We start from the raw sequence: 20,784 nt of genomic DNA, 5'->3' as shown, positions 1-20,784 counted from the left end.
GAGCTAGTTAAGCACACTTAACAGTCCATTTGCACCAAGTTGAGATCAGAGATGCAAATATGAGAGTAAATTAGGCAAACAATACTATTCCAATCACTAAAATTAAAGTTTCGTTATGAATTAAGATTTACTGTTCATGATGGATCCTCAATCACTCGCAGATGCTGCCATTTACGCACATTCAACCCTCTATTTGCCTCAAGTTTAGATCGAAGATGCAAATATGAGAGTAAATTGAGCAAATGATACTAGTCCAATCATTGAAATTAAAGCCTTGTATGCAATACGTTAAATCGTTGCTGGTGGACGATCAATCACCCCTATATTTACAACTCAAAATGTAATTTTCTTCCCAAAATATGCCCAGGACTTGAAATTGAACGGTGTTACAGCCTTTAGCCACGCATTTTTGAAGTGCCCCCGCCACAATAGTAATAAGTTGTATTTGCAAAGATGTGCAATATGAAGTACAAAGATATAAATACGATAATTCAAAAATAGACAAACCTCTTTATCACCAGGTGGCCTCCTTTCACCAAAAATTATATAATATATACGACATTTACAAAGGGTAGTAATGCCTGCGTGCAAATGAATTCAATTAATGAAAAACACTAAGATCTGTGCGAATGATATTTGTCCTATAATTTCATCCCCAGAACGATTGCCAAATACTGCTTTAAAATTCCCGAATGTCTGATTATGGACCTGAAAGTTCGCTCATAATTCAAAAATACATTTTTAACTCAAAAACGCAATGTTAGATTTCTATAGTTTAAGCTTAATTTCAAATAAATCAAAAGAAAGTAACGAGTTCTTTAAAAAGTCTTACTGTCAGATTCAGAATTATCTTGTCACTGTCTTTGCTAAGAATAAAAAAGAAAGATTGGACTCACCAGACAGGGTCCCACGTGTGGTTTCTTCTTTTGTGTTCCCTCTCCGGCATCGCGTGCCAACTGAACTGCAGGTTCCAGTCGAAGCCCCCGACGTTGACCTCACCGGACTCACGGAAGTGGTATTCGAACGTTTCGTCGTCGATCACGTCAATAACTGGACACACGACCGTCGTCCAGTTGTTGGCTATGCGTTGAAGCAGAGGCTCTAGCCAGCCTGGGGAAGAAAGAAAAAAAATCAAGAATACCTGAAACAAACAAGCAAAAAAAAAAAAAAACAAGAAGAATTTCTCGCGAACAAAAAGATTATAACTGAAACTGTAGTAATTCAGAAGTTAAAGACAATTATTATTATTTTTTTAAATTTAAAAAAGAAATGGTCATTTCAATTTGCCTCGAACATTCTTTTGTACTTTGCTGTACATGAATCTTGTGTAGAGAATATATTTTAACTTTTAACTTTGCCATTAAGAAACTAATTGAATGTTCATAATGTTTTGCTGATTACATTCACAACTTTTTATCCTTAAAAGACAATGCATTATTTTGATTGCCTGTCAAAAGAAGTAGCAGTGGTTTAAGAAAAACCTGAAATTATTTCAGCTCTTCCAGATGGCGTGGTTGAACATCTTTTGAGAGACTTCAGATGGCGTTGTAAGCTTTCTTGCATTCCCATATAAGGAGAAAGAACTTCAATCGTCAAAAAATTCGAACAAGAGATTTTGACGCATCTTGTAATGTCTTTATCTAGACTGATCAAATAACGAAGCAGAATTTCCAGACAATTCTTTATTTCACAGCCCTATATATACAAAAGAACAACTTGTTCTAATCTTGGTTAAATAAATAGTTATTTACACCTGTAGTAGGAGACAGAACAGTCGAAGTCGAAGGTTTATCTTGAAACTCAGTTCTCCATCAATACGGAGAAACAACACTACAGGGAACTAACAGATTGTTAGTCAACACGACCACTCCACGGGTAATTCTTGGACTCCGAACTCGTGGGCGTAGTCCAACAGTCTGTCTGCAATTCGTTTCTTCTCCTCTTCCTAAGAAAATCTCCGCACTTTATTTCGGCGATAATCTAAGCCTCTTAATTTACATTGGTCACTTGAGCTCCCTTTCGGCCAATCGGGGTTCAGCAATACGCTCCCTCAGCGGCGCCAATCGGTCGTGGGAAGGTCCTTTTAGTGACGCACCTTTCACAACTGACGATTCTGGAACACGGAGTTATCATAGTCCTTTCACAATGAGAAACATTTAGCATCAAGATGTTTGGACACCCCTTTCTCTTTGAAGGTACTCTCAATATCTCTTGGACGAGGAATTCCCACATGTGGTCTTTCACTGTAGTCGCTAATGAACAGATGTGAGACCAACCAGGTGAAAAGATCCAGCATCTGGCTATCTCGGGGAGTTTAGTCATTAACGGCGACGATATAACTGGCTGTAAATGTCTTATCAATACTGGGAAACGGGGAATGTTATAATCTTCACGATTCAAACTCATGATTTCGAAAAACGCATTCTTGAAAAATTTCTATCTGTCTGTGACAAAGGTAATACAGAAACGCTTTGAGCTAGACGGATGAAATTTGGTATATGACCTCTACACAAAATGTGTAGATTTCTGTCAAATTTTGAGTGATTCATTCAGGTGAAGTCTATCTTTCAAGCTGTACGAATATAAGTTAACAAAGTAAAAGCGAGCTAGATGGATAACATTCTGTACACAGACATAATATCTACAGTGTAAAGTCCTATCGAAATTTGAACCAAATCCAAGAAAGTGTTGAGTACCTGTTGATTTGTACTTTCCGAACCATGTTGACCAAGACGTTTAACGTGCACCACACCCGCTTACACGACGGTTCTTCGGTGGAATCGGATTTCGAACCAGAAACCCTCCGGTTCCGAAGCCGAGATCTTACCACAAGGTCACAGTGGCCTAATGCTCAGAGAGAATTCATCCATTCACGACTTCCTCGAGCTGAACTCAAACTTTCACATCTTTCGACTGAACTGGCTAATGGTTGGCTGATTCTCGGTTCTATTCTTAGGGTTTCATAGTTTCCATAAAAAGAAGAAGCACCTTCTAGATCAAAAGCTGAAACTCGTGTATTATTGTGCTATCGCAAAGAGTCTTGAATATTCTGGATTCTTCATTTTTGTCGAAAAATGATCGCCAAGGCTGAGAGCCACTGACTCGATATCCATACACTGAGAGGAATTTCTCTCCTAGGTACTACCTGGGTCACTTCATACAGTACAGAACAACATCACACTGAGTAAAAGAATAAAAGATAGTAAGAAATCTTGGAGAAACGGCGGAAACCTAAACAAATTTTTCATAGAAACAGCATAGTAGCAAAAATCAGTATGAAATCCGAGACAAAATGGAGACAAATGTTCGTCGACACAGCGCCACACTTCATATTCACACTAAAAATTAGTAGGATATAGGAGGCAAACGATGATATACAAAATAAAATTATCTTGAAAAGAATCGAAACTGAAACTGATGATAAGAAAATCGAGTTATTATAATAATTGAAATATGGTAGAAGAAAACGTTTTCTGACCTAGGGCACATTCACAGTGAGAGTCGAGGTATGTTAGGATGGGAGCTTTGGCAACTGCTGCACCCATCAGACGTGCTCGGATGAGACCTTCCCGCCGCCTGGCGCGGATAATCTTTACTTTCGGCTGGTGTAGGAAGTAGTCTTCCAAGGGACGACCCAAGTGGGCTGCAAAGAAAAAGAACAAAGAGGTTTCATGAGAAACATGAATGAAATAATATAGCATAGAAATTCGATTATGATTAAAATAAATGCTCTCTATGAAATAACTTGGATTGTATTAGATATTTGAATGTATTTTAATCAGCGACATCTATTGGTAAACATGCGAAGTATCTATATAAACGACAATAGTTTTGGGCTCTACCAATGTATTATTACTTTATTGATATCAATGAAAAGTATCCCATTTAGTATTATTGAAATTATTTGGTGTATAAAGACCCCGATCATGGAACACTCCAAATTGCATTTCCGTCATTCATTGCTTTTTTTTGTTGTTTGATTTAAAGAAATGTGCTGCCGAAGCAGATCAGACACTTTTAGAAACTTGTAGTGATGCTGCTTCGACATATCCCAAATGTCGGTTTCGGTTTCAACGATTTAAGAGTGGCGACTTCGATGTCAATGTCAAAGAACGGCCTGGGGGACCAAAAAAATTCGAAGACAATCAGTTGTAAGACTTTTGAACGAAAATGGGGGAGAAGTTGTAGAAAAAGATGGACAATATTTTGATTGTTTAATATTGTACCAATTTTTTCAATAAACGCTTATTTGAAGTGAAAAAATGATCAAAAGTACATGCAAGCACTTAATATAATTCTTGGGTTTATGAATGACTATTCCTGTAACGAGTATTTTGCCATGAGTATTCCGGTAACGAGTATTTTGTCATCAGTATTCCTGTAACGAGTATTTTGCCATGAATATTCCTGTAACGGGTATTTTGCCATGAATATTTTCCTATAACGAGTATTTTGCCATGAGTATTCTGGTAACGAGTATTTTGTCATCAGTATTCCTGTAATAATAGTGTCCATTCTAATCGACAGCTAATATCTAAACTGTTAGAAAGAGGCTTATAGTTCGTGTTCAAAGCATTGCTTTAAATAAAGTGTCCCTGCAATGATTGATTATATTCAAACTTCAAGCATCCCCCCTCCTCCAATTTGGTGTGATTTTCTAGAATTGCAGCATATTACAAATAGTGAATTGCCCACTTTCATAATTTTGACAATTATAACTTTACTCATTTTGTCGGATATTTCCTAAACTGTTAATATTTCGTCAAGAATAAGGACACAGATTTGTCAAATTTTCAGTCTAATTATACTTATTCTAGAGGGGTAATTGCGGAATGAATTGATCATTTCCTCATGACAATATTTAACTCATTATGTCATTTTCATTCTTGGGGCATCAATAGGATACCATTACTGAACTTCAGTTTAGGCGATTATTTAAATATGTGATAATTTCATTCGCTTAAAAGGTAACGATTATGTGCTGTGAAACTATACAAAATAATCTGAGTTCTTTCATGATTGTAAAGAATAAATTAACGAAGAAATAAATAATTGAAACAATGGCAAACAATTATTTAATTTTTCAACAACTTATTTTAATTATCATAGTGAAATATTAAAATTATCTGTTAATATTAAAAAAGCCTCGCTTATAAGTGATTTAATCTCGTAAATAATATATTAATCAAAAAGCGTTGGAAATGATATAAAAACAAAAGGTAAGAATTTGTTATTCAATATTTATTACATTTCTTTAAATGTAATTTTCACCGACTGTCATAATATTTTTCCCATCCTTAAAATATATTTTAAAATCTTTTTCATGAAACTTTTTAATATCATGAAATTTTCATGATATTAAAAAGTCCCGCTTATAAGTGATTTACTCTCATAATTAAATTACTGGAAATACAACTATAAACCAAAAAGTGTTGGAAATGATATAAAAACAAAATGTAAAAGCTTATGACTGAATAATTATTACATTTCTTTCAACTTAATTTTTTGTGACTGTAATACACTTCTAATATTTTTGCTATCCTCAGATTATATTTTAAGATCGTTTCCGTGAAAACTCTTCAAATTTCGTTCAGAATTTTATTTATTTGAAGCAATATGCGAGTAAAACAATGATTATGAAGGAGAAATTTCAACCGTAAAACGTATTATGGTACCATATCTGGTGAATATGGAATTTATGGAGCACTTTTCAAATGCCCTTCACAAATTCACGAATAGTAGCAATGTGGGAAATTCATTTCTCTGGTTTAAAACCATGAGTTATTTTGCTACAATTTAGATCGTTTTTGATATACGCTATTATTCAATAATGTTTCTAATTACTGAACAACATTCCCTAAGCATTAATTTTCTTTTCAGATCGAAATATTATTGATCAGTTGAAATGGACAATCTATAAAATCTTGTTTCATCATTGAATTCCAGTACACATCAATTCTCTGATCTGATGGAAATGTCGGTGTTTCATCGAAGTGGACACTCTATGAGATCGTGATTCATCAATAAATTCCACTACCCATTCAATTTTGAGATCTGATGGAATTGTTGATGATGAGTTGAAATGGACGATCCATGAGATCGTAATTCATCAATAAATTTCCCTGCCCATTCGATTCTCAGATCTGATGGAAATGTGGATGATGAGTTGAAATGGACGATCCATGAGACTGTGATTCATCAATAAATTCCACTACCCATTCAATTCTCAGATCTGATGGAAATGTGGATGATGAGTTGAAATGGACGATCCATGAGATCGTGATTCATCAGAGAGTTCTGCTACACATTAAATTCTCTGAGCCGATATAAATGTAGAGGATTCGTTGAAGTAGATGATATATCAGATAGTGATTCATTAGTGAATTCCACTACCCATTCAATTATCTGATTTGATGGAAATGTTGATGATTAGTTGAAATGGACGATCCATGAGACTGTGATTCATCAATAAATTCCACTACCTATTCAATTCTCAGATCTGATGAAAATGTGGATGATGAGTTGAAATGGACGATCCATGAGATCGTGATTCATCAGAGAGTTCTGCTACACATTAAATTCTCTGAGCCGATATAAATGTAGAGGATTCGTCGAAGTAGATGATATATCAGATCGTGATTCATTAGTAAATTCCACTACCCATTCAATTATCTGATTTGATGGAAATGTTGATGATTAGTTGAAATGGACGATCCATGAGACTGTGATTCATCAATAAATTCCACTACCTATTCAATTCTCAGATCTGATGAAAATGTGGATGATGAGTTGAAATGGACGATCCATGAGATCGTGATTCATCAGAGAGTTCTGCTACACATTAAATTCTCTGAGCCGATATAAATGTAGAGGATTCGTCGAAGTAGATGATATATCAGATCGTGATTCATTAGTAAATTCCACTACCCATTCAATTATCTGATTTAATGGAAATGTTGATGATTAGTTGAAATGGACGATCCATGAGACTGTGATTCATCAATAAATTCCACTACCTATTCAATTCTCAGATCTGATGAAAATGTGGATGATGAGTTGAAATGGACGATCCATGAGATCGCGATTCTTCAGAGAGTTCTGCTACACATTAAATTCTCTGAGCCGATATAAATGTAGAGGATTCGTCGAAGTAGATGATATATCAGATCGTGATTCATTAGTAAATTCCACTACCCATTCAATTATCTGATTTAATGGAAATGTTGATGATTAGTTGAAATGGACGATCCATGAGACTGTGATTCATCAATAAATTCCACTACCCATTCAATTCTCAGATCTGATGGAAATGTGGATGATGAGTTGAAATGGACGATTCATGAGATCGTGATTCATCAGAGAGTTCTGCTACACATTAAATTCTCTGAGCCGATATAAATGTAGAGGATTCGTTGAAGTAGATGATATATCAGATAGTGATTCATTAGTGAATTCCACTACCCATTCAATTATCTGATTTAATGGAAATGTTGATGATTAGTTGAAATGGACGATCCATGAGACTGTGATTCATCAATAAATTCCACTACCCATTCAATTCTCAGATCTGATGGAAATGTGGATGATGAGTTGAAATGGACGATTCATAAGATCGTGATTCATCAGTGAATTCCACTGCACATTCACTTCTCTGATCTGATAGAAATGTTGATTATTAGTTCAAGTGGATGATCTATCAGATCGTGATTCATCAATGAATCCCATTACACATACAATTCTCTAATATGATCGAAATGAGGAATTTTTGAAGTGGATGATCTATGAAAGCATGATTAATTAATGAATTCCACTACATATTCAGTTCTCTGATCTGATGGAAATATAGAAGATTCGTTGAAGTGAACGATCGATCAAATCGTTGTTCATCAGTAAACTTATTAAACATGGGAAAATAAACCGAATTTTCATATCTTAATCATCGACAATGGAAAAAATGTCAAGATTGAATAACAATAGCAAAAATATAAACAATGTGAATTTCACTTACACAGTAAGGTATTTTATTCTAAAGCAGGTATAAAATATTTTTAAATAATTGAGAATAAAAAATATTTTAAATTAAAATCTAGTATTATAAAAAAGTTTATTTCATTTTTTATTTTTGTTCTGCAATATTTTCTGAAATTATCTTAGAAAAACGCCAGCATTGCGCTGAAAATTCTAACTTATTTGACAAAAAATCAAAAAGTGCATATTTCCATCCTCCAATATGTATAAATACAAAGTTTAGTAACTCTAGGTCGAACGGTCTGACCTGTAGTGTCAACACAAACAAACACACGCACATTCAACCTTATTATTAATAGAGAGACATTATAAATTAAACAAACACTCCCAACTCTTAATCACCGTCATATCGTTCAATTTTTAATTATAGAGATCATTAAGAAATGATTTAATACTTTTAGACAGCTTTCTAGAGACAAGATATCATCTAGAGAGCCATAATTTTGTCTATTCATATTTTAAGAGCACAAAACCTTTTGAAAATGCCTGGACATATTAAAATATAGGAACAATTCATGCGTCAAAAGCACTTATTAACACCAAACCCCCTCCAAGGTAACTCCTAATTGAACCGACAGACTAAGAATTTAATCTTCAAGAACCTGACTCAACACAAATCTTACTGTGGCAAAGAAAAGAACAGAAGCAAGTGGTTCAAAATCCGCAGGCACCTTATGAACACACCCAAACCAATTTCGATTCACCGAATAACAAAATCATTAACACCTTGAGACACTCCAGCTAAGCCCCAAACATCTTGAGAAGAAAGTCGATTTCCCCCGTAATTTCCCCAATAAGTCAGAACACCTTCTTCGAAGACAGGATTCTTAATGGAAACATTACCATCTCCGCGGAAGTTACTGCTGAAGGCCGATATTTGTTATGTGCGCCGAGATAGCTAGGTCATTAACGGAAACCCATTCAAGGTTGGGGATTATGTTACATATCTCTCGACAACCGGAGGAGCCTCGCAAGGTGGTTGTGCGGACCGATTGGATTGGGTGGAGTAATAATTGAGTCTTTAAGGAGAATAGATATGGAATAACAATGTCTGGGTTTGCTGATTTAGTAAGTCGTTTCGGATGTCTGATTTGTGAGGGTTGCCGAAAAACGATAAGAGGGGGTTTATAGTAATGTCGTTTGGTATTGGTGATGCGGGGATGGCGGATTTATGATGGCAAATTAGGAGATTGGCGAAGTTTTATTGTTGTTGCTAGTGGCCGAATTTTTATACAAATAACACAAAGATTTATCGTCCTTGTAAATCATCTGTCAAAATATTTGGTTTCCTATATTAGATAAATTTCTTTGCATTTTTTTTCGGTCTTATCTACGAAGTATAGAGAAACTGTTATAATCGTAAAAAAGTTTGAACACGAGATTTTGAGGATTGTCCACATTTTAGTTCGAAAAAAACCTTTTAGGCCTTAAACCTATTTGTCTGTCTGTGACAAATAAAACTAGAAATGCTTTGAACTAGATGGATGAAATTTGGCATAGGATCTTTACACCAAATTTGTAGATTTCTGTCAAAGTTTGAGCGAAATCGGTTCAGAGGAAATCTGGCTGTCAGGCTGTTCAAATATGAGTCAGCATAATTTAACTAGATAGGTAGATGGATAAAAGAGAGGTATATAGATAAAAGAGAGAGTTAGATAGATAAAAGAGAGTTAGATAGATAAAAGGGAGAGTTAGATAGATTTAGAGAGGTAGATAGATAAAAGAGAGAGTTAGATAGATTTAGAGAGGTAGATAGATAAAAGAGAGATAGATTTAGAGAGGTAGATAGATAAAAGAGAGATAGATTTAGAGAGGTAGATTTAGAGAGGTAGATAGATAAAAGAGAGATAGATTTAGAGAGGTAGATAGATAAAAGAGAGATAGATTTAGAGAGGTAGATAGATAAAAGAGAGAGTTAGATAGATAAAAGAGAGGTAGATAGATAAAAGAGAGAGTTAGATAGATAAAAGAGAGGTAGATAAATTTAGAGAGATAGATAGATAAAAGAGAGGTAGATAAATTTAGAGAGATAGATAGATAAAAGAGAGGTAGATAGATAAAATTCAGTACACAGATTTTTCTATAGTATGACATTTATCAAATTTTGAAAAAAAAAAGATTCAACAAGGCTTTGACCTATTTCGGTCTGTATTTTTAAAAACATACAAACGTGGTAACTCAAAAACACAATGACTTAAAAATATCAAATTTGGCATGGGAGTTTTTGAGCACAAGCGTAGTTGAGTGCCTAATTTTTATGCCAACGTGCCTGAAACACGAATACGATTTTCGTATTTCATTCACCGCATCAGAGATTAATCGTCAAAAGTCTCTCCAAGTGTCACACAGTAGATTCAGTAAAAATGCTGAATTCGAGCCAATGGTGGATATTTCGTAATTATTGTAATTTCGAATATTGTACGTTGCTACAAAATTTTATTAGAGAGTATGGGAGAAAGTTCTGAGAAACTACCCCCCTCCCCCTGGTTTATTAAGCTTTTAACAAACAATTCGTATTTTTTTAAACACGAATTCTAAAAAACATGATTTGGAGTGATGTCACCAAATATAGGTAGGCTTTATAGATTTAAAGATTGACACATTTTTTTTGTATTGTTATAATGTTGAAGATAATATGTTTCTTAAAGCAGAATTTCTGGAAATGAGTATTAAATACATTTTTAACAAACTTAAATGTTTGGTAAGTTTATAAGTTTATATACTAATAAAAGAAATTGTATGTTTCTGCATATGAGTATGTATATGTATTTACCATGAAAATTATATACAAGTCTCTCAGTGACGAGTGTATGAATATCGAAACTAAAATTTTAAAAATTCAATATTTTTTTTGTATTTTTTATTGTATGTGTGTTTTTGCTCGTATTTTCTCGCAATATATTATCTAGTAGTTATATAAAACACAAAATCTGCTAATAATCGAAAGGAAACAATCATTTAGCTATCGTTAGAAATAAATTTTCACCTCTGATTTAATTAAAGAAATTTCGAAATATTTCCAAAAATTAATCACTTTTTCTAAAAAATTTTAAGATATTAAAACAAAATTTCTGAATCTAACATTCACAACACTTTTATAATATTTTGCAGTTTTTTTTAAGATAACTATTAGAGCATTCCTCTTTAATTAAAATCAAGAACGATTAAAGTTTAGTTTTAAATTTATTTTTAATTATTTGTTTGTCGATTGGGGTTCGAGATTTTCTTTCCTGATTCGCAATAGAGATGCGGATCCATAGAAGTTTATATTTTCGTCAATTTGGCAAGGAGCCAAATAGGAAAATCAAGACACATGAATGTAATTGAAATTTTAACAGCATCATTTGCAAGAAATAGGATATCCAAATAATAGAAATGGTAAAATTATTTTGCTCTAAATCCAAACTTAATATTTGAAAATACAGCAACAGAATAAAACAACTAAAACATTTTCAGATTCATATATATGACAAAGTGAAAATTTTGAAACGATCTTCAATATATTTCATTTATCCGAGGATTAAGTTCTGTAATCAGAAGAAAGTTCTTTTACATTTTTTTCCATTTTCATTTCATTGCAATATGTTTTTTGAAGATTAAAACTAATTAATGTATTTTACTTTCCTTTTTGAATAAATCATTTTCTGCCATTACTGCTCATTTTAGGTACATAATATTTTGCTAGATTTTTTAAGGGTTTTATTTTGTTATCAAGTTTTGTTATTAGAAATAATTGCTTAAACAGCAAATGATCAGAATGATGATTTTCATTAATTTCTACTTTTTCTGGTACAAAGCTGATTTTTAAAATCATCATAATTGCATTTTAAAAAGAAACTAAAACAAATTTATTCTATTCAAATCTTACTGAGCTAGCTGTTCTTCCAATATGTCAATTTTAATTTAGCTGTGTCATCTAAACTTAGAATGACTACATTTTGTGACAAAAAAAAATGACATTTTAAATTAGACCTGCACAATACCATTCTGACTAATAAACTAAGTTTACAAGATAACAAAATTAATCACAGAAATCGGCTTATTTAGCGAGAACGTGGCTTCCATAGAAGATTTATTTCATGGTATCGTTCGAATTTGAATGGTTGTAAAGCAGACGACAATTGATAATATACACAGAACCCCCGAACTTTCATATGGAAGAAAAATTAGCGAGATCGGACCAGTGTTTGGAGCTGAGAAACTATTCTTTGGTTTTCATAACTATTTTAAATGAATAAATACGAGACATATGGCCAAGACGGACTAGCAAATATGATTTCTTGAAGTTTATACATACATTTTCTTATGTATAGCCGACTACCCCGCCACCATTGAACGAAGCAGTATCGGCAGAATTTGTTGTGGCCAACTGCCGTCTTTAGCATAGTCCGTCCATAAAATGTAGTCGATTCACCTGACTGACATCCTCTTCGAGGCAGCTTGTCCCAGCCACAAGGTGGTCAAACTCTGACCTTCCTCCTTGACTCCCCGTACACCTATCATCCTGTTAAACGAGGTGCAGGCTACCGCTTAAAGAAAATCTTTCCAAAGTCTATATATACTTCTTCTTCATCTGCACAGCCGACCACCCCGGCACTACTGAACGTAACAGTATCGATATGATTATTTATACTCGCTGTCGGGAAACCATTGAAAGAATGCTTAGAGACTTCGTCTGTATATAATCTATAAATTATCTCTGATCATGCATTGGACAGTAACATATCATTAATATTTTGAAGCTCGAACAATTAATTATTTTCAGTGTTTTGAGTTACGAAATGGATTTCATTTCCTATGTCATTTCTGTATTTTTGAAATAGGAATTATTCCCAGAAATTCCTCAAATCAATGTTTTTGAAATCCTTTAAATTCTAGAAATATTAAAAGAAATCATTCGCGTTCTGAAAATAATTTAGTGAACTATTGATATAAATTTCGTCGCTGTTTAGCCAACAACAAATTGAAAATTACAAATTTTATTTCCTATAACCTTGTGCATTTCAGATTGGAAATTAATCTAGCAAATCAAATCAGTTCCTTTTCCGAACCAGTTAGAATACTATGGATACAACAAAAATTGAGTCATACTTGAAAGGATACTCGAAGACACATTCGTGAAGAATATTTAATCCAGTAAATTAAATTAATCTAGAAAATTAAATCAATTCCTTTTCATCCTTACAATTTTAGAATTCTAAAAATGTAACACGAATTGGGTCATACTTGGAAAATTACTCGAAGACAATTTCGAGAAGAATATTTAATCCAGGAAATCAAGTCAATACATTTTCCGAATCAATTAGAATTCAAAGAATGTACCAAGAATTGAGTCATACTTAAAAGAATATTCAAAGATACTTTCGAAAAGAATATTTAATCTAACAAATCAAATCAATACCTTTTCTGAAATAATTAGAATTCTAAGAATTTAACAAGAATTGGGTCATACTTGAAGGAATATTCGAAAACACATTCAAATTTAATCTAACAAATCAAATCAATCTCTATTCTTAACCAATTAGAATTCTAAAAATGTAACAAGAATTAGGTCATATGTGAAAGATTACTCGAACAATCTTTCGAGAAGAATATTTAATCTAGCAAATCAAGTCAATGCATTTTCGGAATCATTTAGAATTCAAGAATGTACCAATAATTGAGTCATACTTGAAAGAATACTCAAAGACACTTTCGAAAAGAATATTTAATCTAGAAAATCATATCATTCCCTTTTCCGAACCAAATAAAATTCTAACAAGAATTGGGTCATATTTGAAAGAATACTCGAAATTAATCTAACAAATCAAATCAATACCTTTTCCGAAAGAATTAGAATTCTAAGAATGTAACAAGAATTGTGTCATCCTTGAAAGAATATTCGAAGACACGTTCGAGAAAAATATTTAATCTAACAAATCAAATCAATCTCTTTTCTTAACCAATTAGAATTCTAAAAATGTAACAAGAATTGGGTCATACTTGAAAGAATACTTGAAGATACTTTCAAGAAGAATATTGAATCTAGCAAGTCAAATCAATACCTTTTCCGAAAGAATTAGAATTCTAAGAATGTAACAAGAATTGTGTCATCCTTGAAAGAATATTCGAAGACACGTTCGAGAAAAATATTTAATCTAACAAATCAAATCAATCTCTTTTCTTAACCAATTAGAATTCTAAAAATGTAACAAGAATTGGGTCATACTTGAAAGAATACTTGAAGGTACTTTCAAGAAGAATATTGAATCTAGCAAGTCAAATCAATTCCTTTTCCGAACCAATCAGAATTCTAATCGGTTCGGTCGTAAAAAGAGTTGGGTCATACTTGAACGAATACTCGAAGACACATTCGAGAAAACTATTTGAAATTGTAAATAGAACATAAATGAAATTCACGGAATTTTTCATTCATTCATTCATTCATTTATTCTTTATTATCTATGAAATGAAAGTTAATACTCACATCAATCATGTTTCAAATCGTTTAAATTTTGAGAATGTAGCAAGAAATGATACGAATATCAGAGAATGCCCGAGGAGGTTTTCAAGATCAACTACTCAAGGTCATTTAGCTTTGTTCGCGAAAGAAAAAAGGGACGTAATAAGTTAAGTGAGAATATCCGAGGAAAAGACCGATAGGCGATAAATGGAGTGTTAAAAAATAAAAAAAAAAAAAATTTAACCTTAAGTGTTACGACCAGCCCTCTTCTCCGAGCGCCGATAGCTTAACAGCTTTTATACCTCCGCAAAGCGAACAAAGAAGTTACCCATCATGCCCTGCAGAAGTAGTTGGCTAATGGAACCTGGAACATCGCAAAAAGCGACGCAGTAAAGAAAGAAAGTGTCTGGAGCAGGAAAAAAAAAGAAAGAAGACCCATAACAAAAATAGTTGAAAGAAAAGAAAAAGAAAAAAGAAAGAAAACTCCATGCACGTGATTAATGTTCTTAGAAGTCTAGCTATTGACCTGGGGCTGTCCCCGATAAAAGAAGGGGTTAGAGGGAGGGAGGGAGGAGTATAAAATAGAAGTTAGGGAAGATTCGAAAATTCACTATAATCTTCACCTTCCATTAAGAAATGAGGAATGTCCTAAGAATGTTACATTCAAAAATGGAGTAGGTTTATTGGAAAAGGCAGATAAAAGATGGGGAATAAGAAAGATATTTGCTTTTCTTTTTACAGAACATATTCCCCCCCCCCATTTCTGAGGAGAATGGTTTAAGATGTATATACACAATAAGAGAACTTTTGAGATTCGTAAAGAGATATAAGTCGTATTGGAAGGGTGTGAATCAATACTGGATTAGAAACTGGATTGAATAAGAATCTTACAAAAAAAAAATGAAAAAAAGAATTTTAATAACATGTCAAGATATAATCTCTTTCATAAAAATGTGAAAATAAATTGTAACGTAAGTAATAATTTGTTAGCAGTAACTGAGCTTCTTTTCATATAAAAGTTAATTGTATATAGTTGTGGGTAATTCTGATTTTACACCTCGTATAGGGTATTAATCAACGAAGTTTCTTCATCAAGAGGGCAGTTAATTATTCAATGAATCATCTTGTTTAGGACCTAATACATATAATTCGAATGTTAAACCGATTTGGAGGGGGAGTGCCGACTGAAGTACATTTAACCACTGTCAAAATGATCATGATAGTCCCAAAATAGCCTTCGTGTTGTTAGAAAGGACAGGCCAATAGACAATCAACTCTTTGGTAGATTTTGATTAAAATTGGACACCAATCGACACCTATAAAATCTGACCGACAGACGATCAATCTGCTAAAACTGGTTATCAAATGTTATCCATTTATATCTTTATTTGTAGTTATCATGTTCAATTGTAGGACAGATTTTGATGTAGTTATCATGTTCAATTGTAGACATGATGTAGTTATCATGTTCAATTGTAGACATATTTTCTGCCATGGAATTTGTTCCAAATTTAATAGAAAACTCCCAATCTGGTACAAATACCATATACGAAATTTTATCCATTATCCATTTCAGTTAAGATGTGCACAAACAGACACAACAACAGACAGACAATTCAGTTACATGTTATTAAAATATGAAAGAGAAATTCAGATATGCAGAAGATGTTATTAAGAATCATTGAGACATATAGAAATATATTATTATGAATCAAGAAGTTTTTGAAACATGGAGATTCATCAAAATTCATCAAAAACATGGAGATTCATCAAAATTTATCAAAAACAGGGAGATTCATCAAAATTCATCAAAAACAGGGAGATTCATCAAAATACATCAAAAACATGGTGATTCATCAAAATTCATCAAAAACATGGAGATTCATCAAAATTTAGCAAAAACATGGAGATTCATCAAAATTTTGAGATCAAATTTTGCCGATTACTGCCTTTTCTCTTTATATATTTAGTATACCAAAAAGCAAACGACAATGGGCAAAATCGTAAAGAATATTTTACAGTCATATTGTAGAGGTTAAATTTTAGAAGAGAATGAATTTTGTAAAAATAAACCGTTATTCTGAAGCAGCAATTGATTCTTTAAACAGAAGATTAGTAAAAGTTGTTCTTTAGAGTAAAGACATGAAAAAAAATCATAAGTTAACACTGAATAATCAACATATCCAGTTGCATTTAATGCTTCTCGTAAAACTAGAATTACTTTCAAATATTTTATTTACTCCAGAGATATTTTATTTAGTCTTCCGAAAATTCCAAAATTAATCCTCTTTAAAACATTCAACAAATTTTGTTCTTACTTTACAGTATAACAGGTAGATTTTAATTTTCACTCAGTGCACAAGAAACCACCAGCGGATTTCGACTCAGGAGTAAAGATTAGTTGTCGAGATTCATCTTCAGGCCGAGAAAGATTTTCATCTCAGCCGCGCCGTTGAATATTAATGACTCTATTCCGAAGAGGTTGCTAGAGATGAAGTTGGGAATGCATGAAGCACAAGTTGCAGAGAAGTTATCTCCTTCTTTCTTTCTCTAGGATGTTTGGTAAATATTTAGTTCTCGGAAGCTGTAAACAAGAGAGGCATGTCCTATTGTTAACGCAAGGATTCTTAGATTTGCTTTCTTTCGTTCGAAGAAAATGAAAAGTGAAACTTTTGCATTCATGCGTGAATGTGTTATTTGCTACTGAGACTTATGCTAAATCTTGTATAAATATTATGCACAAACAAAAGACTTGATATTTGGAGAAAATACATTGATTATTCACGTGGGTGCTCAACCAATATGTTTGTAGAATTATTGAGCTAAAAAAAGGTACATTCTGGTACATTCAAGGTTGAATTGAGGTATTTTTACATTAAGTAACTTTATTTTCTATATTACGAATTATTACTTTGCGTTACAGCCTTGAGGAGGATTGCTGTACATAATTTTGTAAAAGAAAAATTATTGAGATAAAAGAAAAAAGGAAGAAAACTGCGACTGTATTATGATTTTAAATTCCTGTACTTTCAAAGTTGAATTGAGATATTTTTATATGAAGTATCATTATTTTCTATATTACGAATTATTATTTGCGTCACAGCCTTGAGGAGGATTGCTGTACAGAATTTTGTAAAAGAAAAATTATTGAGCTAAAAGAAAAAGAAAAAGAAAAGAAAGAAAGTATTATGATTTTAAATTCCTGCACTTTCAAGGTTGAATTGAGATATTTTTATATTAAGTAACTTTATTTTCTATATTACGAATTGTTAAACTTTGCGTCACAGCCTTGAGGAGGATTTCTGTACAGAATTTTGTAAAAGAAAAAATTATTGAGCTAAAAGAAAAAGAAAAAAGAAAGAAAACTGCGACTGTATTATGATTTTAAATTCTTGCACTTTCAAGGTTGAATTGAGATATTTTGATATGAAGTAACGTTATTTTCTATATTACGAATTGTTAAACTTTGCGTCACAGCCTTAAGGAGGATTTCTGTACAGAATTTTGTAAAATAAAAATTATTGAGCTAAAAGAAAAAGAAAAAGAAAAGAAAGAAAGTATTATGATTTTAAATTCCTGCACTTTCAAGGTTGAATTGAGATATTTTTATATTAAGTAACTTTATTTTCTATATTACGAATTATTACTTTGCATCACAGAATTGAAGAAGAATTTCTGTACATAATTTTGTAAAAGAAAAAATTATTGAGCTAAAAGAAAAAGAAAAAAGAAAGAAAACTGCGACTGTATTATGATTTTAAATTCCTGTACTTTCAAGGTTGAATTGAGATATTTTGATATGAAGTAACGTTATTTTCTATATTACGAATTATTAAAATTTACGTCACTGCCTTGAGGAGGATTGAAGTACAGAATTTTGGAAAAGAAAAATTATAGGAGCTACTTATTTTAAGATTTTCAGCACAATTGACCAGTTGCTCAGATACGATATGAATGTCTAATTTAATAATGTTAAAGTAGTTTTGATTAAGTACATTTTATCGCAGCAAATGAAATTACCCTTTAAAATTATATTTACACAACAAAAGTAAAGCCCTATGATTGGTTAGCTGTTCATATAAAATTGCAAAATATGATTGGAGAAAGAGGTAAGTCCATTTATTGAACAAGGGACTAAGTCAAGGCCTTTATTTTGTTAATTAATTAATTATTTTATTTTTATTAATTAAAAATATTAAGTTGGCAAAACCGATCATTTTAGTCTCCACTTTTTGGTTAATTGAGGTTAATGCAATCAGAGTTTCTCGCTATATTCGCGCTGTAAGTAAACAGACAGCAGAGTATCTATGAGCTGCTCGCCATGATCGTGCTTTGTGTGGTTTGTCGATTTTAATGGCACACGATAGGAAAAAGATTTCACATATCACTGCTTGATAGTACGATTTGTAGAAAAAGTTTAAAAGATACGTTTTATTTAAATTATTTTAAACATATTGTCTAAACAACAAACTTCATTGTAGGATGCATAAAAGAATTCACAACTGCTCTTAAAATAAGACTTAAAACTTAAAGATATTCCCTATTAATAGACGAGTTGCACAGAAATCATGTTGCACAGATGGGCTTCACGATATCTTCGTTCTTAAGAATTTTTAAGATAATGTTTAAGGACTTTATTTCGAAAAGAGGATTTTTGGAAAAATTTTCGAATATTTTTTTCATTGAATATTCTTAATTACAGGGCACTTTTCTTTATAAAATATTTTCAAGTTTGTTTCTGATTTCATTCTTTAGGACGCTATATTGATTCTTATATTTAAAAAATACACACATAAAGACTTTTAATATATTTAAATATAATTTTATCAGATATTAAAAATTCTTCGTACGAAAAACATTGTAAACTCTAATGCATATTTTTTATTAATTCGATATAGTTATTTCTTAATAAGTTCTATTGTTTCTGAACAAGTTTAATAAGCAATCTTTTCATTAAAAAAGATTTTACAGTTATTTTAATGAAAAAAAACTTAAAATTTATTCAGTCAAATTACAGATTTTTAAGACTGAGGGAAATAACATTCATTTAAAAGTTCAGAAACTATGTCATATATATTTTTATTTGTCTGCAATATTTTGAACAAATCTTTTAATAAAGTTCTAAACAAGAATGTTTATTGAATATTTTTAATTACAGGGCATTTCTCTTTGTTAAACATTTTGAAGTTTGTTCCTGTGTTCTTTCTTTGGGAGGTTATATAAATTTTATATTTGCATAATTTAGACATTAAGGCGATTAACATTTTTAAATTTAATTTTCTAGAATATTAAATTTTGGTACATTTTTTTGAGCGAAAACCCTCATAAAGTAAACCCTAATGCTAATTTATTGTTAAAAACCATGCAGTTATTTTTCAATACGTTCTATTTGATTCTGAACAGTCTAATAAGCAATATATTCATTAAAAAATGATTTTATAATTATTTTAATGTAAAAAACACTCTTAAAATTTCATGCGATGTATTCAGTCAAATTTTAGGTTTTTATGATTGAAGAGAAATAATACTTATGTAATAGTTAAAAAACTACGTCACATATATCTTTATTTGTTTTGTTTAGTTTAGTTATATTAACGCCCGGCATTTAAAGCAACGCTAGAGATATTTTGTCACGGACTTCATACTTTCGAACCGTGGTTGGATGATGAGGATGACACTTGAGCTACCACTACTCTCTCCAAACTTCCAACCCACTCCAACGAGAGGATATATGACCCCGATGGATATCTTTATTTGTCTGAAAGAGTTGGAACAAATCTCTTAATAAAGCTCGAAACTAGAAGGCTTCCCAAGCAGCAAGAGAAGTCGCTAAACGATTGGCCAAGCATCGCAGCCATCTGATATACGCCGCCCGTATTTTGCCAATGTCACCTTTGCATTGGCGCGACATCGGATTTTGACCAAATTTTTTTCTGTCGCCTCTGAAGATCGCTTTTTCATCGGGGCGAACTCCTACGGCGACTTAGTGAAAAAGACCGGCTCAAAGCAATCGGCCCATAGTCGCCTCGATGTCGGGAAAGTTGCTTTTCCTAGGTGGCGCTATGCGAACATATTTTAGAAATTTCCCATGAATCACCTGACGTGTATTGGATTTTGAAATTCAACCAGCAACGCATACTGTCATTTCAAGAAACTTGGTAAGTGTAAAGTTTTTATTATTATATATTTGTAAATAATATATTATTTATTCTAAATAGTGAATAAAAAAGATTATTTTTGTTGAAGCCGTTCGAATTCGTTGCTTACCTGAAACATGGAGTTGCACGTGATATTATTAGCGTTAGGCGTAAGCG

At 32.3% G+C, this 20,784-nt stretch overlaps 1 protein-coding gene across 4 annotated transcripts in view; it reads right to left on the bottom strand.

Moving 5' to 3' along the window:
* LOC129956867 (putative polypeptide N-acetylgalactosaminyltransferase 9) overlaps positions 1-20,784 on the bottom strand; it is an 881,963-nt gene that overhangs the window by 81,731 nt on the left and 779,448 nt on the right. For all 4 annotated transcript variants that reach the window (XM_056068829.1, XM_056068827.1, XM_056068830.1 and 1 more), the window contains 2 exons: positions 3,479-3,643; positions 897-1,110 (listed from right to left, as the gene is read on the bottom strand). In XM_056068829.1, the coding sequence (XP_055924804.1) occupies positions 897-1,110; positions 3,479-3,643 (379 nt within the window). The remainder of the gene's footprint in view (positions 1-896; positions 1,111-3,478; positions 3,644-20,784) is intronic.

This window comes from Argiope bruennichi, chromosome 11, assembly GCF_947563725.1.
Source record: "Argiope bruennichi chromosome 11, qqArgBrue1.1, whole genome shotgun sequence".
Taxonomy (NCBI): Eukaryota; Metazoa; Arthropoda; class Arachnida; order Araneae; family Araneidae; genus Argiope; species Argiope bruennichi.
This window is presented reverse-complemented; position numbering and strand designations above follow the sequence as displayed.